Here is a 27741-nt window from a genome sequence, read left to right as displayed (position 1 = left end):
CCTCTGAGATCCCTTCCAACTCTGTTATTCTGTGTTCTGGGAATTCTGGGAATTGGTCCACCCATCTGAAAGTGGCCCAGATCGACAGACGCTGCTCTACTGTCAACCTTGAGTCAGGGGTGAAGACTCCCAAGTAAATGGGATGCAGATGGGGACCCTTCAACTTAGCACAAAATTTACCACTTGGGGGGGGAATGTTAAACTTTATTGGAGGTTAAGGGCCTGCTGGAAACAGGTAGTGCCTCCTGATGACACAGTGACGTGGCTTCTCTCAACTAATTTTCAGTAGAGCTTTCATATTTTATTGTTTTATGTGATTTCTCACCAAGTTAAATGTCTTAATTTGAAGGCTACTCAGAGGTCCATGGTACAATGCATGACAGAGAAACATGTCCAGTCCAATCCAATTCAATTTAATCCAGCTGAACCAATCCAAATCAAATCCACCTAACACAACATGACACAAAACAATCCATTCCAACACAACACAACATGATCCAACTAAACCCAATGCAAGCTAAACCAAGCCAAACCAACCCAGTCTAAACCAACACAATCCAACACAATCTAACACAATCCAACTCAACCCAACCCAGTCCATCCAACCCAACCCAACTCAACCCAGCCCAAACCAATCCAATGAAATCTATGGTAATCCAATCCAACCCAACACAGCACAACTCAAATCAACCCAATGCAATCCAACCCAACCCAACCCAATGCAACCCAACTCAACCCAACAGAATACAATCCAACTCAATCCAACCCAATGCAGTCCAACTCAACCCAACCCAACCCAATGCAATCCAACTCAACCCAACCCAATGCAATCCAACTCAACCCAACCCAATGCAATCCAACTCAACCCAACCCAACCCAATGGTGCAACTGGGGCAGAAGGAGATGAGTGGTTGTCCCATCGCCCCATTGCCTGCTCTCTTGACTTCTTTCATCATCCCTTGGAGACAGCCCTGTTCACTCTTTGCCTGTGGAGTTTAGCTTCCTCTGTAAGGGTGCCCAGCTGGAGCTGGACCCATGTGGAGACCACATGGGGGCAACATCTGTGGGCCGGGTGGGGTGTTTTTTTTCTCCTCCAGGGAGGCGCTCTCTTTGCCCCATAGCTTTGAGGGGACTCATCCGAGCCAAACCTGCTCGGCCCCTCCTTGGCATTTCCCCCTTCAGCTCCCCTCCGTCACTGTAGCAAAACTTCCCACTGAGATCAGAGGGGTGGGAGGAGAAAGGGGGGGGAGATGAAAGGAGCATGCAGACCCACCCCCTCACCCCCACTCCAGCCTGGAAAAGGCCCCACACTAGGACTCAGCTTAAATGGCCTTCTTAAGGCCGTGGCCAAAAGGTTCCTCCTTGTTTGCAAGGTGGGCACCTGGCCTGGCTATGGCAGCCGTGAGGAGACCTTCCTTGCTCTCCAGGGGGGGGCACCTCTCCCTCCCTCCCTCCCCAGCCCTGGGTTCAAGCCTTCCACGTCAGCCTTTCGTGAGTTGGCTTAACTCCTGCCCTGCAGTGTGGACCTTTTTTCACACCAGTTAGTGGTGAACTATCCTCCCCTCCCCTCGTTCCCCCGTTGGGCAGGGGGCACACAAAGAGACTCCCAAAGCTGTCAGAGTCACGGCTTGGACCAACTCGATTGGCTGATCCTGATCAGGGGGGAGGGATCGGAAAGTTTTCGAGAATATACAGCTGGATGTTCCGCATGCAGAGAAACAAGCAAGGGTTTTGTGGGTCTCCCTTTAAAAAAAACAATCAAGGCTCTAGTCCTTATGGCTCGGAATAAAGGGAAGACAGTCCTTGACGATTTGGGGACCAGAATTTCTGCTGCTAAGCGGGGCGATTAGCTGAGTGAGTCACACCCAATTTTGTGACTTACCACCCCCCCCCCGGGTCCTTAAGAGAATCACTGCAGTCGTTAAGTGAATCGTGGGGTGGCGAGTCTGGCTTTCTCCCTTTGACTTGGCTTGTCGATCATGTGACTCTGGGAGGCTGTAACTGTTATAAATAAATGCCGGTTGCCAGCTGAATTTGGATCACGTGACCATGGGGGTGTCGCAACTGTTGTTAAGTGTGAAAAAAGTCCTTTTTTTCAGCGCCAATGACCCTGAACTACAAATATTCCATGGATGATGCATTCGCTCTTCCATAAGTTGGTCTTTCTTTCTTTCTTTTTCTTTTTCTTTCTTTTCTTTCTTTCTTTTCTTTCTCTCTCTCTCTCTCTTTCTTTTTCCTTTCTCTGTCTCTTTCCCTCTTTCTTCCTTTCTTTCTCCCTTCCTTCCTTTCTTTCTTTTTCTTTCCCTTCCTTCTTCCCTCCATCCTTCTCTCTCTCCTTCCTTCCTTCTTCCCTCCATCCCTCTCTCCTTCCTTCCTTCCTTCCTTCCTTCCTTCCTTCCTTCCTTCCTTCCTTCCTTCCTTCCTATCTTTCTTTCCTTTAATTTCTCCCTTCCCCAAGAAGGTTGGGGGTCTGGGGATTAAACTGCCCCCTCAATCATGGTGAATCTCAACCCATCACAGGGTTGGGGCCTGTGACCTTCCCACACCGGCCTAGCTGCCTTCACACAGTCCTAGAACCGTGTCATCAGGGAAGGGAACTAAGGATCATCTAGTCCAGCCCGCTGCAATTGCAGGAAAACCAGCTGAATCTTGTCTGGAAACCCTCCAGCAATGGACCAAAAGATGCTTTTTTCAAGAGGCAACTGGACTTCCTAGTTTTTTTCCTCTGAAGACGTTTCGCTTCTCACCCAAGAAGCTTCCTCAGCTCTGATGGAATGTTGGGGGAAGGGAAGGATTTATACTCCTTTCAGAGAGTAATTTCGGCCACCTGGAGGTTTGTCTGTGTCCTCAACGACCCTCTAAAAGGAGGAAGATAACCAGCCATCTGCAAGGAGTATAAATCCTTCCCTTCCCCACCATCCGGTGGGGCAACCAAGTCCTGAAGGACGGAGGACCTCCACAGACCCCCAGTAATGGAGCCCCCACCTCCCCCCCAATCCGAGGAAGAAGAGCCCCCGGACTTACCCGCGCAACGACTCGTGGCCCCTCCGTCGCACCCGGCTGGGTGCGGGCTTCTTTTCCGAGTCGGAGAATCGGCTGGCCTGGACCTCCTCACCCTGCTCACTGGCGGAGACCTCTTGGCGGAGAGCGAGCGATGCCCAGATGCCCAGGGCGAAGTGGATGAGCCAGAGCGCTGCCCTCATGATGAGATCTGGGCGTCGGAGGGGGTCCAGCGGGCAGGGAGGTCCAGCGGGCACGGGGGAATCCAAGAGCCCTGTGAGAAGTTTTACATCGAAATGTATTTCGCTCTTTTTTTTTTACCGTTTCTATCCTCCCTGAAAATATTAACAGAATCCACAACGGGCTGAGAATCGGTAGCTCCACGACATAATTGACAGTCAAGCTGAAACTAAATTAATCAAGTCAAAATAGCCAACAGGGGGAAATCCTTCGCTCAAACCTCCTCAAGCCCCCAAAATAAGTTACCCAGACCCAATCCGCATATCAAAGGATAAGGTCTGCAAACATGACATGAGGTCTCCTGGAGGAATGGCATGTTCACAAGAATCAACATACCTACATACAAAAACGCACATAAACACACACACACACACACACACACACAGCCCTCAAGTGTCACCCTAGAATCAGCAGCTAGACACAAAAATCTGCCGCTGTGCCCCATTTCTTCGCCACCTGCCCGCTATAAATGCAAACTGTTTTGCTTTTTAGGAACGACTATTTCTTCTTTTCCTCACAGCTGCCTGGCTCTCATCTCTATGTGTTCTTGTGCAAAAGTAAAGAGAAGAGATTGGATGGCCCTCGGTCTGAAATGGCACAGGGGTTTCCTGCTGGAGCAGGGGGCTGGACTAGAAGACCTCCGAGGTCCCTCCCAGCTCTGTTATTCTGATCTTTCCACAGCAGAGCCCCTGATATCTCCCCAGGGCTGCGGCGTTACGCCCCGAGGGCACCGCAAAGTCGCACTGCGCCGCTCCTGACCTTTCCTGGCCTTCCTGGGCCTAGGAAGTGCCAACGGCCAACGTAACCGAAGGAGGGAGTTGGAAGGGACACTAATGGGCCCGGAAACCCCTAACCTTGCCCTTAGGCTTCGTTCACACAGCACTAAGGGCCTGGATTCGGGGTACCCTCGTTTCCTCTTCAGGGGGTTGCCTAAACACAGTCCGAGGGGGGAGCTTGTGTTCCAGTGCAGTGTTTCTCCACCTGGGCCACTATAAAAGGGGTGGACTTCAACTCCCAGAATTCCCCAGCCAGCAGGAATTCTGGGAGTTGAAGTCCACCCCTCTTGAGAAAGATGGTTCTTGTAGGAAGGGGCTTAGGTGCAGTCCTGTCTGTGTCCTTTTATCCCTCTTGATCAAGGGGGCAGCCAGGCATGGTGTTTCCCAAGGAGACCCCCCTCCTTCCTCTCTTGCTCCCTCCCCCCCCTTCTTTTCCGACAATCTCTCCTGAGACTCAGCCTCCTCCCCGGCTGCTCCTTATCACTTTCCCAGGCCTGCCCGTTATCCGCTCCAGGAATGCTTGGCTGTCCTTTTCCCAATTTGGACAACTGGAAACACACATTCCCGCCCTCGGCCACCACCGGCTCGCCTTGATCTTTCTTTAACCGGATGCTGGGAAGTTAAAAGCCCTGATGACAATGAGGAATGTGAACCGGGAGGTGCAAAAGTGCCACGCAGAATAACAGAGTGGGAAGGGACCCCGGAGGTCTTCTAGTCCAACCCCCTGCTCGGGCAGCAGACCCTGTGCCATTTCAGACAAATGGTTGTCCAATCTCCTTTTAAAAAGGAGGAGGAGGAGGAGGAGGAGGAGGAGGAGGAGGAGGAGGAGGAGGAGGAGGAGGAGGAGAATAACAGTAAGGGACCTCAGAGGTCTACTAGTCCAACCCTCTGCTTGCGCAGCAGACCGTAGACTGTTTCAGACAAATGATTGTCCAATCTCTTCTTACATAGGAGGAGGAGAATAACAGAGTTGGAAGGGACCTCCGAGATCATCTAGTCCAACCCCCTGCTCAGGCATGAGACCTTGTACCATGTCAGGGTCTGTCCAGCCTCCTCTTAAAAACTTCCAGTGTTGGAGCATTCACAACTTCTGGAGGCAGGTTGTTCCACTGGTTAATTGTTCTAACTGTCAGGAAGTTTCTCCTTAGTTCTAGGCTGCTTCTCTCCTTGGTGAGTTTCCATCCGTTGCTTCTTGTCCTGCCTTCGGGCGCTTTGGAGAATAGCTTGACTGCCTCTTCTTTGGGGTAGCCCCTGAGACACTGTAAGCTTGCCATCCTGTCCCCCCCCCCCCATCCTTCTCTTCACCAAACCAGACGTGCCCAACTCCAGCAATTGCTGGTGCAGCCACCTCAACCACCAAACTTTGCCCAGCAAGATGTTCTGAGCCCTCCAACACCACTCTAGCCCCGGGGGGGGGGGAAGCTCCGAAAGGCAGCAAATGTGGCAGGGGAGGCGGACTTTGGACTTTGTCCAAAGGGGCTTCCGTTTTTCTGCCTCGCTTGCTTGTGAATTCCTTGCCATTTTCTCTCGGAAGCCCATTTTCCGAAGCCCACCCAGCAGCCACAGGAGAGTTGCTGCCCAGACTGTCTCCCCCCCTAGGACTGAGGGGAGAAAGGCTGTAGAAGGGGGGGGCTCAGAAGAAGAAGGGGCTCGCATGCTCCCCCCTCAACAGCAGCACTTCCTCCGAGAAGGTGCTTTTCAATGGCTTGCCTTCAAAAGCTGTGGATGCTCCATCCATGGAGGCTTTGAAGAAGAGAGTGGACAGCGCCTAGTCTGGAATGGGACAGGGTCTCCTGCTTGAACAGGGGGGTTGGACTAGATGGCCTCCGAGGTCCCTCCCAACTCTGTTATTCTGAATGCTGGATCTCCCAGTGGTCTTCCGGGCAAGGTTTAAATTGGGTCCACCTCTGATTAGGTTGGTCAGAATCGGGCAAGGTCACCTGGGTGCTTCTCTGCCTGGTTTAAAAATAGCAAAGTAGGTCTGATTGCAGCCCCTGAACTGGCTATGCCTTTCTAAGTTTTGTTCCACACTCATGAGGACTGGAATCTTTTTTTTTTTAAATCCCATTTATATCCCGCCCTTCTCCGAAGACTCAGGGCGGCTTACAATCTAAGAAGCACAAATCAATGTGCTTAGCAGTAGCCTTCATTCTATGTATCTGCCTGCTTATTGGGGCTTTCACACACCCCAAGCGGCATTTTTACAAAGTCAGCTTAATTGCCCCCAACAATCTGGGTCCTCATTTTATCTACTTGGGAAGGATGGAAGGCTGAGTCAACCTTGAGCCTGGTGGGACTCGAACCTGCACTAATTGCAGGCAGCTGGTGTTACTTAAGGAGGCATCAGCCCACTGCTCCACCAAGGCAACAGAATCTTTGTTTCTGTTTAAAGATACAGATCCCCCCACTCGACCCGCATCCCTAAACTAAGACCTTCCACTCGTGAAAAAAACCCCAATTCTTATTTTAAATGTTTGCCTGCCGTTGGAATTTGCAGCCCTGAGGAATAGCAGCTCCGCTCTAGTTGCCCTGTTTTGAATCCGGTCCCTGCTTGGATGGGCCGAAGTCGGGGCCCAGCCGAGCTTCCCTTCTTGTGTTTATTTGAGTTTCTCCTGGAGAAAATTCTGCAAGGGGATTTTTAAATTTTAAAGCAAGGAAGGGAGGAGGAGATGAAAGTAGAGGAGGGAAGGGAGGACAAAGGAAGAAGGAAGGAGGGAGGGAGGGAGGGAGGAAGTAGGGAGGGAGGGAAGGGAAGGGAAGGGAAAGGAAGGGAGTAGGAGCAAAGGAGGGAGGGGAGGAGGGAGGGGAGGGAAGGAGGGGCAAAGGAAGAAGGAAGGAAGAGAAGGAAGTAGGAGGGAGGAGAAGGGAGGAAGTGGGGAGGGAGGGAGGGAGGAAGAAGGAAGAGAAGGAAGTAGGAGGGAGGAAAAAGGAGGAAGTAGGGAGGGAGGGAAGGGAAGGGAAAGGAAGGGAGTAAGAGCAAAGGAGGGAGGAAGGAAGAGAAGGAAGAAGGGAGGAGAAAGGAGGAGGAAGGAAGGAAGGAAGGAAGGAAGGAAGGAAGGAAGGAAGGAAGGAAGGAAGGAAGGAGGAGCTCCTTGAAGTTTTCAACCAGGTCCACTTTGGGAAGAGGGGACACGGCCCGTCCTCTAGGCTGTCTTTTTGGAGGGGAGAGCTTCCCGCAGGGGCGAAGTCCCCAGCGTGGGACGGCCTCTGAGCACAAGCAGAGTTCCCTGCCTGGTGCCAGGGCTGGCAAGAGGCTCTCGGCTGTCCCCCCAAGGAGCGCCTGAGCCGTGAGCGCTGGAAACTCCCCCCCCCCTGCGGCAGGAGCCGGGGCTCTGTGGGGGGGGGGTGCTGAAGGCGGAAGGAACAACAGCGGGGGGGGGGGGAGAGTTAGGGCTGAGTTACGGGACGGAGGGATGGCGGTTCCAATGTGGCCAGTCAGATCAGTTCAGAGGCAGCTGCCCCCCCCTCAGCCTGGTGTCCCCCAGAGGGCAGAAAGTAGAGTTTAGCCCAGGAGTTCCTTCTTTCCTCCCTCCCTACTTCCTTCTCCTCCCTTTACTTACCTCTTCTCCCTCCCTCCCTCCCTCCCTCTCTCTCTTTCTCTCTTTCTTTCTTTCTTTCTTTCTTTCTTTCTTTCTTTCTTTCTTTCATCCCTCCCTCCCTCCCTCCCTCCCTCGCTTTCTTTCTTTCTTTCTTTCTTTCTTTCTTTCTTTCTTTTTCTTTCTTTCTTTCTTTCATCCCTCCCTCCCTCCTTCCCTCCCTCCCTCCTTCTTTTCTCTCTCTCTCTCTCTCTCTCTCTCTCTCTTTCTTTCTTTCTTTTTCTTTCTTTCTTTCTTTCTTTCTTTCTTTCTTTCTTTCTTTCTTTCTTTCTTTCTTTCTTTCATCCCTCCCTCCCTCCTTCCCTCCCTCCCTCCTTCTTTTCTCTCTCTCTCTCTCTCTCTCTCTCTCTCTCTCTCTCACACACACACACACACACACACACACACACACACACACAGAGGCACACACATAGACGTATTGCGCTCTTCTCCGCCCCCGCCCCTCTTTTCCGGCGACCCGCATTTGCCAGTCCTGGCCCACCAACAGGGCCGATGCAGAGAAGCCCAGTTCACACCTGCAGTCGCTTTGCGTCCCCCCCACCAGCTTTTCTCGACCTTCGCACCCTCCGTCCCCGACAGGCTGGCAACTCCTGACACTGCCCGGTCTCCCCCCCTCCCCCTCGCCCGGAGCATCCCCGAGGTGGCTGCAGATGGGAGCGGAGGAAAGCCCCCCGGGACCCCCACCCCGGCTTCTGGCGAGGGGAGGGGGTGGAGAAGGGTCCTCCCGACCCTCTCCCTTTCTCACGACCCCCGGAAAACCCGCCCTTGGCCCCGAAGTTACAACCGGCCGATCCTCCCGCCGACCGGGAGCAGCTCCGGAGCCATGCTGGGGGGGGAGGGCGCAGAATAACGGGGGGGGGAACGAAAGCGACCCCCTCCCCGAGAACAAAGCGGCGTGGGCTGCCCGGCCGGACTGGCGGCCAGGCTTCCCCGGGCCGGGCAAGGCGAGCGGAGCCCCGGCCGTCGAGGCAAAGGAGGGCTATCAAGGACGGGAAGCCCCCTCCCCAGTCCGCCCCCTCCCCAGCCCTGCGAAGCCTCCCGACGACGACCGGGCGCCCCGTCTCGGTTTCCGCCGCCCGCCCGCCTTCCCGCGCCCGCCGAGCGGGGACCGCAGCGGCCCCTTCCTTCTTCGGGGAAAGCAATTGGGGCGGGGGTCGCGGCGGGGAACAGGCAGCCTCCGAAGGAGAAGAGCCCAGGGCGGCGGCGGGGGGAGGGGGTAGGCAGAAGCCCCTGCCTCAGGGCGGGCAGCCCCCTGGAAGTCTGAAATCGGGGAGGGAGTGGTGGTGGGGGAGCTTGGAGGGGATCCCGGGACCCCTTCCTTCCCCCCCCTCCCCGGACAGAGCGGGGGAGCGGGATCCCGCGGAGGGATCGCGGCGGAGAGGAATCCCCCCCCTTCTCCGCGCGTGCCAGAACTGAACAAAGAAAGTTGGTGGGGGGGGGGGCGCGGAAGGGAAGGTGGCGAGAGTTGCAAGCCCCCCCTCCGAGCCAAGAAAAAAAACCGCCCCGCGCCCCCCCCCCACCGCCCAAAGCCCCGGGGCTGGGGAGGGTCTCCGCAGGAGGCTACCTTGGGCGGCGAAGTCCCGAGCTGAGTCGGGGGTCTCTCCTTTTGTTGGGAAGCGCCGAGCCGGGCGGGAGAAAAGTAGTTAAGCGAGGGGAAAGGTACTCGCTCGTCCGCTGGGGCAGGGGGAGGGTCTTGCAGCTGGGGAAGGGGCGCTGGGGGGGAGGAAAAGGAGCTGCTGCATTCTTCAGCCAAAAGTTTTTAAGGAGGGAGGGGGGGCGGGTGGGAGAGAATCAGAGAGGGGGGCTGGGTCTGTTCCCCTTCCTTCCTCCCGGCCCTGCTGGTCTCCCAAGGTCTCCATCCAAGCCATCTGCTGCCATGCCCCCCCCCCCCCCGCCCGCCCTCACCCCACCGCAGCCCTCTGACTTCAGGAGTAAAGCCTGGTGGGTGGGTGGGTGGGGGAAGGCGAGATGGAAATTAATAACACGGCCTGGACTTCAAAAGGCATCCCAGGCTGAGAAGAAGGGAGAGGGGGTTTTTTGGGGGGGGCTGTGGCAGGACTGGCAGAAAGAGACTTCAAAGGTGCAGGAAGGAGAGAAGAAGGCCTGCCCCCCCCCACGGCCCTCTTTGCAAAAAGGGTTGGGGGGAATGTCTCTAAAAAAACAGAATAGAATAGAATAGAATAGAATAGAATAGAATAGAATAGAATAGAATAGAATAGAATAGAATAGAATAGAATAGAATAGAATAGAATAGAATAGAATAGAATAGAATAGAATAGAATTACAGAATAGAATAGAATCTGGAAGGGACCTTGGAGGTCTTCTAGTCCATCCCCCTGCTCAGGCAGGAAACCCTATACCCGTGGTGGCAAACCTATGGCACAAGTGCCACTGGTGGCACGCAGAGCCCTCTCTGTGGGCACATGCGCCATCGCCCCAGTCCCAGGCCTTCAGCTGGGTTTTATAAAACCTTTTCGCTTTAGGCCTCCGCCGCTGTGCGCAAAAAAATAAATCAATAAATCATTTTCAACTTCTCGTGGGGAAAAAAAAGATTTCGCAAAGTTGGAATTGATTGATTGAACTTTTTAGTCCCACCCAGTCTGCCGTTACCACCGCAGCCACGTCCACCCAATGGGCCACGCCCACCCGGCACACAATGATACATAAGTGGGTTTTGTTTTGCAGTTTGGGCCCTCGGTCTTTAAAAGGTTTGCCATCACTGCCCTCTACCATTTCAGACACATGGCTGTCCAGTCTCTTCTTAAAAACTTCCAGTCTTGGAGCATTCACAACTTCTGGAGGCAGGTTGTTCCATTGGTTAATTCTTCTGTCAGGAAATTAAATTTCTCCTTTAATTCCAGGTTGCTTCTCTCCTTGACTAGTTTCCATCCGTTGCTTCTTGTCCTGCTTTCAGGTGCTTTGGAGAATAGCTTGACTCCCTCTTCTTTGGGGCAGCCCCTGAGATACTGGAACGCTGCTATCCTGCCCCTGCCTCGTCCTTCTCTTCGTTAAACTAGACATACCCAATTCCAGCAACCGTTCCCTATACGTTTTAGCCTCCAGTCCCCCAATCATCTTTGTTGCTCTTCTCTGTACCCTTTCTAGAGTCTCAACATCTTTTTTACATCATGGTGACTAAAACTGGATGCCGGATTCCAAGTGTGGCCTTACCAAGGCCTTGTAAAATGGTATTAGTACTTCACGTGATCTTGATTCTATTCCTCTGTTCATGCAGCCTAGCACTGTGTTGGCTTTTTTGGCAGCTGCAGCACACAGCTGGCTCATATTGAAGTGATTGTCCACTAGGACTCCGAGATCCCTCTCACAGTTACTTCTATTGAGCAGGGCACCACCTATACTATTTGGGTTTTCTTGCCTAAATGTAGAACCTTATTTTTTTCACCGTTGATTTGTGCCTTGCGATGTGACCCTTCGAGCATCACAAAGCTCTTCGGCAGTGGAAGAGCGTCCTGTGAAAGGCCAAAGCTGGCTTGCTCTGCCACCAACCTAGGAAGGCCTGATAATTGCTAGGAAGTCCTCTCTTTTTCCAGAAGATGGAAAAATCTATTGTACAGAGGATGATGGGCCTTGTGGCTCACCTTCCCTGTAAAACACAGAGCTGATCCTTAGAACTGATCCGCCATTGCTCTTTTTTTTAAAATTCCCATTTATATCCCCCCCTTCTCCGAAGACTCAGGGCGGCTTACACTCTAAGCACAAATCAATGTGCTTAGCAATAGCCTTCATTCTATGTATATGCCTGCTTATTAGGGCTTTCGCCCCCCCCCCAAGCGGCATTATTACAAAGTCAGCTTAATTGCCCCCAACAATCTGGGTCCTCATTTTACCTACCTCGGAAGGATGGAAGGCTGAGTCCACCTTGAGCCTGGTGGGACTCGAACCTGCACTAATTGCAGGCAGCTGGTGTTACTTAAGGAGGCATTAGCCCACTGCTCCACCGAGGCTCTTGTGCTGGCTGAACTGGGATTCAGTTCCCCCTCCACCCTCCCCCAAGTTTAGACATTGGGGGGCACTTGGGGACACACACCCCCTCTTTGCCATGAGAGGCTGGAGCTTCAGGGGCCCTAATAACCTCCTGCTTAGACTACTGCAATGCAATGTGTGTGGGGCAGCCCTTGGAGGCTTTTGGGAAATTCTCTCTCTCTCTCTCTCTCTCTCTCTCTCTCTCTCTCTCTCTCTCTGTGTGTGTGTGTCGCTCTGTGTGTGTGTTTGTGTACAAATTTGCTGTAAAGGGGATTTGGCTGTGAGAATGGAATGGAATGGAATAAAGCAGAACACAACGGAACAGAACAGAACTAGGAAGAATGGAACAGAGTAGGCTTGGGTCTTGCTGCTAGCTTAAAGGAGATTTGCTCACCTGTGTGCGGGGGTGGGGTGGGGTGGGGTTCAGGCCCACCGGAGCCTTCTCTCATCTCCCTAGATGCATCTAGGGCAGACATGTCAAACACAAGGCCCGGGGGGGCCGGATCCGGCCCGTGAAGTGGTTTCATGTGGCCCGCGAAGCCATCCTGGAAACAGTGAGGGAACGGCCCCCACTGCCTTGGCCCTGGCCCAGAGACCCTCCTCCTGCCAGAGACCCCCAGATCTGTCCCACTCCTGCCCAGGCCCCCATAGGCACCCTTGATGCCAACGATGTAGAGCTGGCCATGCCCACCCAGTAGGCCATACGCACTCTGGCCACGCCCACCCAGTAGGCCACGCCCACCCAGGCCACGCCCACCCGGCCCCCTGAGGGCAACCGCAATGCTGATGCGGCCCTCCATGAAATTTGAGTTTGACACCCCTGGTCTAGGGAGATGGAGGGCAGCCACCAGATCTCCCTCCGCCCCACATTCTTGGGGGAGCTGAAAGCAGGGGATCAAGCCACGTTTCTCCCTCCCTCCCCCCAGGAAGAGGGAGGGGAACAAACTGCCATGGCAAGGAAGCTGCCTGGGTAGGGATGAGCAGGAGGGCCCAAGGGTTAGAGTCCTGGAACCTGAGCGCCCCCCCACACACACAGAGAGGATCCCGCCCCTCCAGAGACGAGGTCAGGAAGCCAAAGATGGTGGCTGTGAGGAGGGGGTGATTGAAGCCCCCACCCTCTTTTTTTAAACAGGCAGCAAAAGGTCATCTGGAGGTCGCTCTGGGGTGGGCATCTTCGGGGTGGTCTTCCAGATGACACCCCCCCCATGGCCATAGGTTGACTAGACTAGAATAAGAAAGTTGGAAGGGACCTTGGAGGTCTTCTAGTCCAGCCCCCTGCTCAGGCAGGAAACCCTCCACCACTTCAGACAAACGGCTGTCCCTTCTCTTCCTTAAAACGCCTCTTCTGTAGGAGTTGGGAGGAGTCGCTGTTCTGCTCAAACCAACCCCCCCCCGGGGAAGAGGGCTGGACTAGATGACCTTGGAGGCCCCTTACCACCAAGACGATTCCCTGAATTAGGGGATCGTGGCTTCTCTTTGGAGGACTTTGCTGATTCTTCCCATGTGGATAACACAAACAGCGCAGCTTTTGTTTTCGTTTTGCCGTTGGGGCGCAGGAATCTTGGCAAAAGTTTTAACCTAGACCCTGGTGGGCTTCAGACGTTTATTCCCACCCACCCCCCCAAATAAGTTCCCTCTGTGCACGTGGATAGAGGAGAGATCAGATAAGATAGATAAATAAACGGAGAGATGGAGGCCGTGGATGGCCAGCCACGTTCGCCACCCAGAAGTCGGTGTTTCAGATGGGCTGAAAATAGGATTCGTTTTCTGAGAAAATAAATGAAATTTCTGGGTTGATCCCCAGCCTCTCGAGGGCCAAGGAGTCTTCCTGAAACGCCCCATTCCGTCGGTTAAGTCGAGGAGCGCAGGGCAGTAAAGGCTTTACGACCAAACTGGGGGAAAAAATGACTTATGACCGTTTTTCACACTTACGGCCTTTGCGGCATCCCCCCTGTCCAGGGGATCCAAATTCAGGCGCTTGGCAACGGGTTCGTATTTATGACGGTCGCAGCGTCCCGGGATCAACCGTCATAAATCTGAGTCAGCTGCTCAGGGTGCCTCCGATCAGAGAATGTCGACTGGTGGTCCCCAGGGGCAGGGCGTTCTCTGTAGGCGCGCCAGACCTGTGGAACCGCCTCCCGGTTGAGCTCCGGATGGCCCCCGACCTGCGCTCCTTCCGGCGTGATTTAAAAACTTATCTATTTGAACAATCTGGCCTGGTCTGATGGGTTTGGGGTTGGATTTAAATAAGTTCTTAACACATTTTTAGTATTGTATTCTTGGGCATAACTATTTAATTCTTTTTAATCTCTTTTTTAACTTTTGTATTTACATTTTGATATTTATTGCCCTGTACACCACCCTGAGTCCTTCGGGAGAAGGGCGGTATAAAAATTTAATTAATTAATAATAATAATAATAATAATAATAATAATAATAATAATAATAATAATAATAATAATAATAATAATAATAATAATAAAAAACATCTGAATTTGAATCACGGGACCGTGGGGAAGCTGCGAGGCTCACAACTGCCAAAAACATCATTTTCAGTTTTAACTTCTAACGAACGGTTGTAAAACTGTTTCAGCAAACAGAGAGGGCACGTTTAGAGAGAAAACACAAATTTCCCTTCCAGCTCCTAGAAAAAAAAATATATTGGCCGGTTGTTAATTTGAATCTCACCCATTTTCAAAGCAACCAGTCAGGGAAGGGCAACGGGGGGGGGGGGGGGGAGGCAGAGCAGACAGCCAGGTGGAGCCATTTAAAATCCACGCGGGAATAATAATGTCTTGGAATATTTTGGGAAGAAACAGCCGGGAAAAGTTGGTTTCTAAGGAAGGAAGGAAGGAGGGAGGGAGGGAGGAAGGAGGGAGGGAGGGAGGGAAAAGAAAAAAGAAAGAAAGAAAGAGGAAGGGAGAAAGAAAAAGAAGAAAATAAGAAAGAAAGGAGAGAGGAAGGAAGGAAAAGAAAGGAAAAAGGAAAGAAAGAAAGAAGAAAGAAAAAAAGAAAGAAGGAAAGAAAGAAAGAAAGGAGGGAGGGAGGGTAGAAAGAAAGGAAAAGAAAGAAAGAAGAAAAAGGAAAGAAAGAAGAAAGAAAAAAGAGAGAAAGACGCAAGTGAGGATTTGATGAAATGGAAGGGTGACGTCATACAAGAAGAGGCGGAGGGCGTGAACGTGTATGATGTCACTTCCTGTCTGAAGCAGTGCTGGAATGGGACCCCCTCTTCGGATTTTCGCCCCCTCCTTTGGCCCAGGGAGGGGGCACATGCAATCCCCCGCAACGGAAGGGGGCCTCAGCCAAATTTGCCCCTCTAAATAGAAAACAATCCTTGGCTCTTTTGCTGAGAAATGTATATTTTTCCTGGAGGTAAACTGCGTTGCAGTAACGCAGGGCCAGAACTGAGTTTCACGCACCAAAATTATTAATACCACTTTACAATGCCTTGGTAAGGCCACACCTGGAATACTGCATCCAGTTTTGGTCACCACGATGTAAAAAAGATGTTGAGGCTCTAGAAAGAGTACAGAGGAGAGCAACAAAGATGATTAGGGGGCTGGAGGCTAAAACATATAGGGAACGGTTGCTGGAATTGGGTCTGTCCAGTTTAATGAAGAGAAGGACGAGGGGTGACATGATAGCAGTCTTCCAATATCCAAGGGGCTGCCCCAAAGAAGAGGGAGACAAGCTATTCTCCAAAGCGCCTGAAGGCAGGAGAAGAAGCAACGGATGGAAACTCATCAAGGAGAGAAGCAACCTGGAACTAAGGAGAAATTTCCTGAGGACAATAAACCAGTGGAACAACCTGCCTCCAGAAACTGTGAATGGTCCAAGACTGGAGGTTTTTAAGAAGAGACTGGACAGCCATTTGTCCGAAATGGTATAGGGTTTCCTGCCTGAGCAGGGGGTTGGACTAGATGACCTCCAAGGTCCCTTTCTTCTTCTTCTTCTTCTTCTTCTTCTTCTTCTTCTTCTTCTTCTTCTTCTTCTTCTTCTTCTTCTTCTTCTTCTTCTTCTCCTTCTCCTTCTCCTTCTCCTTCTCCTGCTTCTTCATCATTAAAATTCCTACATTGTACTTTTGCCTCCTTTCCCCTCCTTAACTGCCTTTCGTTTCCCACCCCAAGGCAACCAATTAAAATCTTGCAAGTGATTTCCCTAATGCAGGGGTCCTCAACCTCTGGGCTGCTGCCCGGTAGTGGGCCATGGCCTACTGGCCACGGGACGGGCTGGCTAGTGTGCGCACATGTGCACGCACATACCCCCACTTGCATTAGCACTGTGGCTGTGAGGTGCAAAAACAGTACGCCATGTGCGGTGCAAAAATAGCCCGCCGCCGTGCCTCAGGGTGCAAAAATAGGACGCTGCTGCGCCACCAGGTGCAGAAATCTGGCACTCTGCTGTGCTAGAATGGGGCATTGCTAGCGAGTATCACGCAAGCGCTAGTCCTGCCCCATTTTAGTTACTGTGCTCGCAGCCCCATGTGCCCACACTCACGCGTGTAAAATGCTTGCCATTCCCTTTCCCTCCAGTCCGACAACCGAGAAAGCTTGGTGACCTCTGACCTGACAGTCAGTTCAAGCGTGCTCTGGCATGCCGCTTCCTACTACTTCCAGCTGGGTGACCTTGAAGCAGCTTCTTGAGTCAGCACTGTGGTTACTTTTGGTTTCCCAAGCGCTCCCCTCTTCCCCACAGTTCAGGGCAGACTGTCACCGCGAAGCACAGCGAAGCACAAGCTGGCCTGAGGCGGCAGCTGACACAATGTCAGTGGGGAAGTTGGATTTTTTAAAATGACCGTGAGAGCCACTTAACAGCCATGGCCAAAGAAAGGTTGTAAAATCAGACACACTTGACATCCCGCTTTACTTTGCAGTGGAAATTCCGGTCCAAATTCTGGTCATAAGTTGAGGACTGCCGGTGAGATGGTTCCCCCGCGTCTCCCGTGGGCGTTTTGACGATTGGCCCCCTCCTCAAACCAAGGTCAACTTTCAGAAGAACGCAAAACTGAAGTCTCCACTGCAGGGATTCAAACTTTTCTATTTTTAATGGAGAAAACGTTGGGGTGACGATCAGAAATTGGAAAAGCAAACTCCGCTTAGGGATACAGGGTGGGTCATAATTTATTCAATCGATTTTATTCATTGATTTAAAAACTTCAGTCAGACAATTGTCGAAACTCTCTGGGCACTTGATAATAAAATACACACATAGCCATGTGCACACACATGAATAGCAACAGCAGTAGCACTTGTATGCCGCTTTGCAGTGCTTTACAGCCCACTCTGAGCAGTTTACAGGGTCAGCCTCTTGCCCCCCAACAATCTGGCTCCTCCTTTTACCGACCTCAGAAGGACGGAAGGCTGAGTCAACCTTGTCAGGATCGAACTCCTGGCAGAGGGCAGAGTCAGCCTGCAATGCTGCATTCTAACCACTGTGCTACCAGGGCTCTTACAAGAGGAAGGAAGGAAGGAAAGAAGGAAGGAAGGAAGGAAGGAAGGAAGGAAGGAAGGAAGGAAAAAAAGAAAGAAGAGGGAGAGAAAAGGAGAGGGAGAGAAAAGGAGAAGAGAAATAAGAGATGGAGGGAGCAGTAGAGAAAGAAAAAAAAGAGAAAAAGATGGGAAGGAAGGAACGAGTAGAGGAAAGGAAAGAAAAGAAAGGTAGAAAGAAAAGGGCATGAAGGAAGGAGAGAGGGAGCGAAGGAGGGAGAGAGAGAGAATAGCAATAGCACTTAGACTTATATACCACTTCATGGTCCTTTAGTCAGCCTATTGGCCCCCAACAATCTGGGTCCTCATTTTACTGACCTTGGAAGGACGGAAAACTGAGTCAACCTTGAGCCGGTGAGTGGATCGAACTGCTGGCTGTGGAATGCAGAGTCAGCCTGCAATGCCACAATCTCACCACTGCGCCACCAAGGCTCATTTGAATAAAAATATAGGGAACAGAATGCAAAACACCCTGCAGGTAGCACTTCACTTATGACCACCGTTGAGGCCAAAGTTTCTGTTGCTAAGCAACGCCGTTGTTAAGCTTTGCCCCATTGTTACGACCTTTCTTGCTGCAGTTATTCAGTGAATTGCCGCTGTGGCTCACTTAGTCACACGGTTGTGAAGTGAGTCTGCCTTCCCGGTTGACTTTGCTTGTCCAACGGTCGCAAAAAGGGGATCACACGAAACCGCCCCCCCAGGGCACTGCAACCGTCATAAATACGAGTCTGATGACAAGCGTCTGAATTTTGATCAGGTGACCCCCGGGATGTTGCAACGGCCGTAAGTGGGGAAAAATGGTCCTAATGTCACTTTTTCCAGTGTCCTTTTAAAGTTGAGTGGTCACTAAATGAATAGTTGATAAGTCAAGGACTCCCGGTACAAACTAGGCAGTCATTCAGGAAGTAAAACAATAGAACTTAAAAACACAACTAAAGGTTTCAACCAGGTTTATGCTGAATTCTCTTTAAACGAAGAAAGGACTCTTCCCTCTCCTAGTTCAAGATCCTAATTTCTGCCTAGTTGTCAGACATTAGACCCAAAATCCCTGGAGGTTTTTAAGATGAGACTAGCCAGTCATGTTGTCTGAGATGGTGTAGGTTCTCCTGCTTGAGCAGGGGGCTGGACTAGAAGACCTCCAAGGTCCCTTCCAGCTCCTCTATTCTGTTCTATTCTATTCTATTCTATTCTATTCTATTCTATTCTATTCTATTCTATTCTATTCTATTCTATTCTATTCTATTCTATTCTATTCTTCCATTCCATTCCATCTATTCTATTCTATTCTATTCTATTCTATTCTATTCTATTCTACTCTATTCTTATTTCTTATTCTATTCTATTCTAATTCCATTCCATTCCTTATTCTATTCTATTCCATTCCATTTATTCCATATTCTATTCCATTCTATTCCATTCCATTCTATTTTATATTCTATTCTAATTTTCTTATTCTATTCTATTCTATTCTATTCTATTCTATTCTATTCTATTCTATTCTATTCTATTCTATTCTATTCTATTCTATTCTATTCTATTCTATTCTATTCTTCCATTCCATTCCATCTATTCTATTCTATTCTATTCTATTCTATTCTATTCTATTCTATTCTATTCTATTCTATTCTATTCTATTCTATTCTATTCTATTCTATTCTATTCTATTCTATTCTATTCTATTCTATTCTATTCTATTCTATTCTTTATGCTATTCTATTTTCTATTCTATCTTCTATTCTATTCCATTCCATTCTATTCCACCCTGCTGCACGTCTTCCTCTTCTTCTATTTTCTCAGCATGAGCTCTTCTCAGTAGACTTTGGAAAAAGTGCAGAGAAGATGATTAAAGGCCTGGAGACTAAAACATATGAAGAACAGTTGCAGGATTTGGGTTCGGCCACTCTAGAGAAAAGAAGGACTAGGGGGATTATGATAGCAGCATTCCAGTATTTGAAGGGCTGCCAAAAGAAGAGGGGGGTCACGTTATTCTCCAAAGCACCAGAGGGCAGGACAAGCAACAATGGTTGGAAACTGACCAAAGAGAGAAGCAACCTGGAATTAAGGAGGAATTTCCTGGCACTGAGGACAATTAACCAGTGGAACAGCTTGCCTCCAGAAGTTGTTGGCGTTTCATCACTGGAGGCTTTTAAGAAGAGAGTGGACAACCATTTGTCTGAGATGGTATAGGTTCTCCTGCTTGAGCAGGGGGCTGGACTAGAAGACCTTCAAGGTCCCTTCCAGCTCGATTCTGATTCTGAGTGGTATAGGTCCAGCTGGTTCATTTGAGAGCGTGGCCTGCCCTCTAGTGGCTGGACCAGGGAGCGCCTTTAAAAACCCACCGGCAGTTGCCTCATTATTAATCCCGTGCATCTTCTCTTCCGCTTAATTTCCCCACAATTCTCTGGTTTGGGATCGCTCCGGGGCATTGTGGGATATTTAAATGCGGGCTGCTCCAGGCCCGGCGTCTTCGAGAGGGTTGGAAAGAATTTTATGCCATTTGGTTGCTCAAAGTTTAGAACTTTTTCGCCTTCTCCTGCCCCTCCATCTCGACTGCAGTAGAACTAGACTCTTGTTCCATACCCAAAGTCGGTGGAGAGTGGAGGATGCTCGAATTCTCAACAATCCCTTAGATTTTTAGACTCATCTCGCAAAGGTTGCGTCTCTTTCTCCTTTCCCATCTTCTCTTTTTCTAACTCCCTCTTCTCTCCCCTTACTTCTCCTTCTCCATTTTCTCTTTCTCCTTCTTCTCCATCTTTCCCTCCTTCTTCTCCTCCTTCTCCATCTTCTCCTTCTCCATGTTTTCTTTCCCTTTTTTCTCCACCTCCTCCATCTTCCCCTCCGTCTTCTCCTTCTCCATCTCCTCCTCCTTCTTCACATCTTCTCTTCCATCTTCTCTTCCTCCTTCTCCATTTTCTCTTTCTCCACCTTCTCCTTCATCTTCCCCTCCGTCCTCTTCTTTTCCATCTTCTTCTCCTCCTTCATTCTTTCCACCTTCTCCTTCATCTTCCCCTCCTTCTACTTCTCATCCAACTTCTCCTCCTTCTTCTCCTTCTCCTCCATCACCTCCTTCTTCCCCATCTTCTCCTTCATCTTCCCTCCCATCTTTTCCTTCTCCTTTTTCTCCACCTCCTCCATCTTCGTCTTCTCCTCCATCTTCTCCTTCTCCATCTCCTCCTCCTCCATCTTCTCTTCCTTCTCTTCCTCCTTCTTCTCCATTTTCTCTTCCTCCTTCTTCACCATCTTTTCTTTCTCCACCTTCTCCTTCATCTTCCCCTCCGTCTTCTTCTTTTCCATCTTCTCCTCCTCCTTCATTTTCTTTCCTTCTTCTTCATCTTCCCCTCCTTCTTCTACTTCTCATCCAACATCTCCTTCTTCCCCATCTTCTCCTTCATCTTCCCTCCCATCTTTTCCTTCTCCTTTTTCTCCACCTCCTCCATCTTCGTTGTCTTCTCCTCCATCTTCTCCTTCTCCATCTCCTCCTCCTCCATCTTCTCTTCCTTCTCTTCCTCCTTCTTCTCCATTTTCTCTTCCTCCTTCTTCACCATCTTTTCTTTCTCCACCTTCTCCTTCATCTTCCCCTCCGTCTTCTTCTTTTCCATCTTCTCCTCCTCCTTCATTTTCTTTCCTTCTTCTCCTTCATCTTCCCCTCCTTCTTCTACTTCTCATCCAACTTCTCCTCCTTCTTCCCCATCTTCTCCTTCATCTTCCCTCCCATCTTTTCCTTCTCCTTTTTCTCCACCTCCTCCATCTTCGTCGTCTTCTCCATCTTCTCCTTCTCCATCTCCTCTTCCTCCATCTTCTCTTCCTTCTCTTCCTCCTTCTTCTCCATTTTCTCTTCCTCCTTCTCCACCATCTTTTCTTTCTCCACCTTCTCCTTCATCTTCCCCTCCGTCTTCTTCTTTTCCATCTTCTCCTCCTCCTTCATTTTCTTTCCTTCTTCTCCTTCATCTTCCCCTCCTTCTTCTACTTCTCATCCAACTTCTCCTCCTTCTTCCCCATCTTCTCCTTCTTCATCTTCCCTCCCATCTTTTCCTTCTCCATCTCCGTCTTGTCCTCCTCCTCCATTTTATTTGCCATTGTTTTATTCCCCCGGCCACCATCCTGTAAAGTGGGCCAGGTCGAGAATTTAGGATTATTGGAGGCTTGATTGATCCTGTCTAAACATTAGGAAGAATATCTTCTTAGTGGTAAGAGCTGCCCTTAAGACCTAGATCCGTGGTGGCGAACCTATGGCATGCATGCCACTGGTGGCAGGCAGAGCCCTCTCTGTGGGCACGTGCGCCATCGGCCCAGTCCCAGGCCTTCAGCTGGGTTTTATAAAACCTTTTCGCTTTAGGCCTCCGCCGCTGTGTGCAAAAAAAAAAGGTTCAATCAATCAATCAATTTCATGTCGTGGGAAAAAAAAGATCTTGCAAAGTTGGAATTAACTTTTTAGTCCCACCCAGTCTGCCGTTACCACCGCAGCCATGCCCACCCAATGGGCCATGCCCACCCAGCACCCGATGATACATAAGCAGATTTTGGGTTGCATTTTGGGCCTTCGGTCTCTAAAAGGTTCGCCATCACTGACCTAGCTTCTCTCACAGGCCTGGGGTTAACATATTATGTATTGATGGGAATCTTATGTTTTTACCATTAGCGTTGTTTATAGTCCGTGCTGTCATGTTCCATTTTATGTTGTTTTTTCTTTTACCTTTTGAACTGTTTTAATTATATATTTAACTTTTGTAAACTACCCAGAGTCTATTAGCAATATATACTTCCTCAGAATAATAATTGCTTCTCGTCTTACCTTTTGGTGCTTTGGAAATTAGTTTGACCGCCTCGTCTTTGAAGGAGCCCCTCAAATAATGGAAGAACATGTCTTCCCTAATCCTTCTCTTCATTAAACTAGATAAAGGTAAAGGTAAAGGTTCCCCCGCACGTGCGTGCTAGTCGGTTTCCGACTCTAAGGGCCGGTGCTCATCTCCGTTTCAAAGCCAAAGAGCCAGCGCTTGTCCGAGGACGTCTCCGTGGTCATGTGGCGCACGGAACGCTGTTACCTTCCCACCGCAGTGGTCCCTATTTTTCTACTTGCATTTTTACGTGCTTTTGAACTGCTAGGTTGGCAGAAGCTGGGACGAGTAACAGGCGCTCACTCTGCTACGTGGCACTCGGGATTCGACCCGCCAAACTGCTGACCTTCTGATCGACAAGCTCAGCGTCCTAACCCACTGAGCCACCGCATCCCTTTCATTAAACTAGACATCCCTGATTCCAGCAACTGTTCTTCATGTGCTTTAGCCTCCAGACCCCTAATAATCTTTATTAAAGGAATGGAATGGAAATAGGATAGGATAGGATAGGATTGGAAGGGACCTTGGAGGTCTTCTAGTCCAGCCCTCTGCTCAGGCAGGAGAACCTATACCTTTCAGACAAGTGACTGTCCAATCTCTTCTTAAAAACCTTCAGTGATGGAGCACCCACAACGTCTGGTGGCAAGCTGTTCCACTGGTTAATTGTCCTCACTGTTAGGAAGTTTCTCCTTAATTCCTGCTTCTCTCCTTGGTCCGTTTCCATCCATTCTTTCTTGTCCTGCCTTCAGGTGCTTGGGAAAATAGGTTGTGTTAGATGTTTTGTGCCAGCCATTGGCAGTTCCCCAAAAAGGTCATCAGATGGGAGCAAAGAGGCTTCTTTGCTTCCACTGATGAGCCAAGGGTCTCGGACCCGACAGCCCCATTGGCGAGAGAGTTTTATGGTCAGGGAGGGACCAAGACCCCCCATAAATACCTCTGCACGAGGGGCTGCTCTTTGTTCTAGCTTCTAGTTCCAGTTCTCCTCTCCTAGCTCCTAGTCCTTCTGTTTTAGTCATGTAATGCTAGCTTGCTTTTACTTTATTTTATTTCTCTCTCACATGCAGGCATGAATGCTTTCATGCCAAGTATTTCTTTCTCTTTGATCTATCATTGAATAAAGCTAATATGATTGCATCTCTGCGTGATGCCTTTACTTGGAAGCTCCTTTAACGTGAGATCACCTCACAAATTGGTAGCCAGAGGATGGTTTAAAGGAACGCTTCCAAGCCAGCCAGGATCTATACTACAAGATGTCTGGGAGACCCGGCTCAAATCCATTCATAACAGATGGCAGGACTTCTCCTATCGTGACCAGAAGTCATCGATCACATACGGCATCCCTGCCTACATCCAAGTCTTCAGTTCCTGAAGCAACCTACGCTGCAGGTGAGAGCACAAATGACCTCCACCCCGTCAGAGGATCCAGCAGAACATCTGGGAGCGCCCCGCATGCCTTCCCCTCCCTGAACGCCACAGAGGAGAACATAGAAGGTTTGCAGACTGCCCAAGATTGTTCAGATGCTGCAGAGACGGACCTGGCTGAAGCCAAACGCCGCGTGAGTAAGCTGACTGCACAGGAACGTGAAGAGCTACTTAAAGAGATCTTTGCAATGCAGGGGAGGGGGAAGGCAGCCCAGGAAACCACGCAGGAAGCCTCCGAACACGTGGTGAGTCTTTCCCTAGCGACCACGAGGCCTCCAAATATGGCGCCGGCCACCCTTAGTGACCCCGGGACCCCAGGGCTTTTGGCGCGAACCCCCCCACCCAGCTGTGAGCTACAGCTTCCTGGGGCAAGCGGAAACAAGATGGCTCCGCCCACATGGTCTGGCACAGGAAACAAGATGGCGGCCCCCTGTAACCCCACACGGTCTAACAAAGACAAGCCTTTTTTAAGCCTGGAAAGCCAGCAGTCCCTGGCATCCAGCCGAAATAGCATGCAATCCCTGGCATCCAGCAGAAATGGCATGCAATCCCTGGCATCCGGCCAAAATAGCATGCAAATTCCTGGGCTCTCCCCACCACAAAGCCTAAAGTCCTATGATGGCGATGAGATCTGCCCAGCCGATACTAATACAAATACAAATGCAATTAAAACGGCCATCCAAGTCCTGACTACAGCCCTGGGGGCCAAGCAGACGTCGGGGGTGCCCACCCCCCCCCAAGGCCTCCTTCCCTCTCCCCAGGGCCCAACTGCCGGGGGGAATCCAGCCTGCAGCCTCCCAACAATCAACCCCCACGGCCTCCCACCTTCTCTTCAGGTCTTCAGGACCAGCCAGGCAAACCAGGCAATGCTGAAAATCCATGTGCTTGCAATTCTCGGGAGGAATCATTGCAACAACTGCGAGCTGGCAAATCTGGGCTCCGCCCCCCCAATGCCTCATGGGAAGAAGGGAGAAATCCTGAACAACGCCCTCCCCCGGATCACATGGTTTCCGGGCATGCCCATCTGGAGTTACTAAATAATCAAGAAAAAATTCCCTCCTCGACCACTGGAGGGACCCCTTTCACTAAAGGAACCCCTTTCCCTTTCCCTTTTATGTCGATGGACATTTCAGAGATTTTTGAAAATGGATCTGAGAAGGACTATTTTCCAGCAGCAAATCTTCCAAGCGATTTTAAAAAGCTACAACTGGGGGGAGAGAATTATAGCAGTTGGAGTAAAGATATACAAGTATATCTCTTAAAGATGGGACTCTACAAATGGTTCAGAAACCACCCCCTCCCCCATGGGGACGTCAAGAAGAGTGGCGACATTTGCAGGCTTACTCTGCTCTGCTCAGTTCGCTGGATAATAACTTGTTCTCCAGCATTCCAGCAGGTCTCAGAGCTGCTCAAGTTTGGCAACTATTATACAATTTATTCAACAGCAATACCATTGGTTCCATCACCATATATACAACTGAGCTTTATACAACCAAACTGAAGTTTGGTGCCAGCATGCCTGAGCATCTTGCAAAATTAAAGGCACTCAGGGCAGAATTGATATCCAGAGATTTTCCTGTAACTGATGTGAACATGGTCGCGATCATTTTTGCTTCCCTAGACAGGAGTTGGAGCAATTTCATTGTTTCACTCGAAGCGGTCAAGAGGGAAGACATAAATCTGTCCTACCTCACAAGAAGACTGATCGAGGAGGATAGAAGGAGACGAGATGCCGGAGAATACGCCAGAGTCACCACTCAGCAAGCCAGAAAGGGGCGCCACAACTCAGAGCAAATTAATGCTCTACTTAAGTGTTTCATCTGTGGCTCTGAGGAGCACCTCAAGAAAGACTGCCCCCATCAACATCAAGCCCCTAAACGTGGTCCCAATCAAGTAAGGGGCAGGGGGCAAGGAAGGGGGCGTGGCAGGGGCAAAGGAAATTTTCTGCATACTTGTTCCCTCACCCCCACAACAAAGGCTGATAGCTCCACTGACTTATGGTTACTGGACTCTGGAGCTTCTTCTCACATTACTAATATGAGTCAAGGTTTTAAAAGGTTAAAGAAAATTAACTCATCTGTCAAAGTCGCAAATGGTGATACTGCTTCAGTTGTTGGGGAGGGTTTTGTTTCTGTACCTGGACTTGGGAAAGTTGAAGGTGTTTTACACGCCCCTTCCATAGCCAACAACCTATTAAGCATTACCAAATTGTGTGACGATGACAAAGTGGAAGTCTTATTTCGCAAGGGGGGAGGTCATGTCACCCGGGACCAGAGGGTCATTGGAAATATTACAATCATAAACGGCTTACCATATTTTTCTCCCAAGCCACCACAGCCTGCCCCAAGGCTTTCCAAGGGCAGTGTGGGCAAGGAGCCTGAATCTCAGCAGGCACCTACAGCACCACTCAAAGCAACTAGAGCCAAGAGGGTGTCAGTGGGGAAGCCGATTCACGATAAGTGTGCCCATTTATTGCACAGAAGGCTAGGTCATGCAAGCTTTCCTGTAGTTAAAAAGATGGGAGAATTTGCTGAGGGAGTCCAGCTCAAGGACTGTGACGTGTTTCTGGACTGTGCCATTTGCAAGAAAACAAAGAGGAAGGCTGCTCCTACCTCAAAGGTGTCATTACGTAAGACTCAATACCCGTACCAACTAGTACATGTTGATTTGGTTGGGCCTTTTACACCATCCCTAGGAAAGAAAAGGTATTTTCTCACTGCCGTTGATGATTTTTCACGTTACGGTCACGTGTATACTCTCACAGAGAAATCTGAAGCCTTTGACGCCATAAAGTCGCTGTACAACTTCGTAGAGACCCAGTACAAGACCAAGATCGCACAATTGCAGAGCGATCGCGGGGCTGAGTTCATGTCTCAGAAGTTCCAGGACTGGGTAAGGCGTAAGGGCATCCGCCATTTTCTAACTGCACCGTTCACCCCTTCGCAAAATGGTGTAGCTGAGAAAAGGAATGGAATCCTGCAAACCATGATGCGTAGTCTGATTGCAGACGCGAATGTCGCAGAATCATACTGGGGGGAGGCAATTCATTATGCCAATTACACTTTAAACCGCACCTGGAGCAGTGTTGTGAACCAGACCCCATATTTCCTGGTTCACGGTAGGAAACCAAATCTGGCACATTTGCGTGTGTTTGGTACCTATGCATGGGTGCATATCCCCAAGCAACTGCGGAAGAAGGGGAAACCTGTTTCTCAGAGACTAAGGTTCTTGGGCTATGCTCCTGGCTCCAAGGCCTATCGTTTCCTGGGAGAAGGGGGCAGGCCTGTGACTTCCCAATCTGCCTCTTTCGAAGAGGACTCCAATTGGACCCAGATCCACTCAAATGATCTGAGCCCATATGCCAACCGACCCAGCAAGGACACACCGACCGCGACATCACCAGAGGCGACCACGTACCCTGCCACCGACGAAAGTGAGGAACAAGACGAAGATGCGTCCAGTCCCACGGAGGAAGACACGCCGTCTTCACCCCCAGCGACGCCTCAGAGACCCACGGAAGAAAAGAGCGGTGAGTGGCAGAAGGTAAGGAGGTCAAAGCGGTCCAACAAAGGGGTCCCACCAAAGAGAATTGACATTGGCCACATCGCGTCTGTCAACAGCGTTGTGGTCACCCCAAAATCCTTCTCTGACATCCAGGAGCTGCCCATCGAAGAGCAGGAGAAATGGCAGCTCGCGATGGAGAAGGAGATGCAGAGCTTAAAGAAACTCAAAGTCTTCACCCCCCAGCAACCACCAAAGGAGAGGAAAGTCATTGGCACAAGGTGGGTTTACAAAGCCAAACCACTTGCCAATGGCCTCTACCTGTATAAGGCCCGTTTGGTAGCCCAGGGCTTCGCTCAGCGTTATATGGAAGACTACTCGGAGACTTACTCTCCAACCGTCCGGGCAGAGAGCGTCAAGGCCGCCCTCGTGACTGCAGCCGCTCTGGGAGAGGAAGTCTTCCAATTCGACATCCAGACGGCTTACCTCCACGCCAACTTGGACCGGCAGATCTACGTGAGGGCCCCTCCTGGCTACCAGCAAGAAGGGGGAAATACATGGTTGCTTCACAAAGGGTTATATGGTCTCAAGCAGTCAGGGAAATTATGGTATGACTGTCTTAGAAAGAGTTTAGAACGAGTTGGTTTCTCAGCATCTCATGCAGATGAATGTGTTTTCACACGCAATTCCAAGGGAACCACAGAACGGGTGTTAGTTTATGTGGACGACCTATTATATGTAGGGCCTAACAAGAAAGGGTGTGATGAATTTGCCAAGGCCCTGGAAGAAAAGTTTACTCTGAAGTCTTTGGGGCGGGTTGACAAGTACTTGGGTGTGCATATTTTGGCCACTAAGGGGGGGTTCGCTCTATCTCAAAAAGAAAAGATAGAGGAATTACTGG

The 27741-nt window shown here is 50.3% G+C and overlaps 1 protein-coding gene across 1 annotated transcript in view; it reads right to left on the bottom strand.

The window, feature by feature from the left end:
* The window catches only part of FBN3 (fibrillin 3), a gene marked incomplete at both ends in the record, with an annotated part of 201276 nt that extends 181026 nt beyond the window's left edge, over positions 1-20250 (bottom strand). The window contains 3 exons of the mRNA XM_081314809.1: positions 3025-3274; positions 4501-4628; positions 20102-20250. Of these exons, the coding sequence (XP_081170935.1) occupies positions 3025-3274; positions 4501-4628; positions 20102-20250 (527 nt within the window). The remainder of the gene's footprint in view (positions 1-3024; positions 3275-4500; positions 4629-20101) is intronic.
* Between the last annotated feature and the right edge of the window lie 7491 nt (positions 20251-27741).

The sequence above is a fragment of the Vipera berus genome (genome assembly GCF_964194415.1).
Source record: "Vipera berus genome assembly, chromosome: 1".
In the NCBI taxonomy this organism is placed as follows: Eukaryota; Metazoa; Chordata; class Lepidosauria; order Squamata; family Viperidae; genus Vipera; species Vipera berus.
This window is presented reverse-complemented; position numbering and strand designations above follow the sequence as displayed.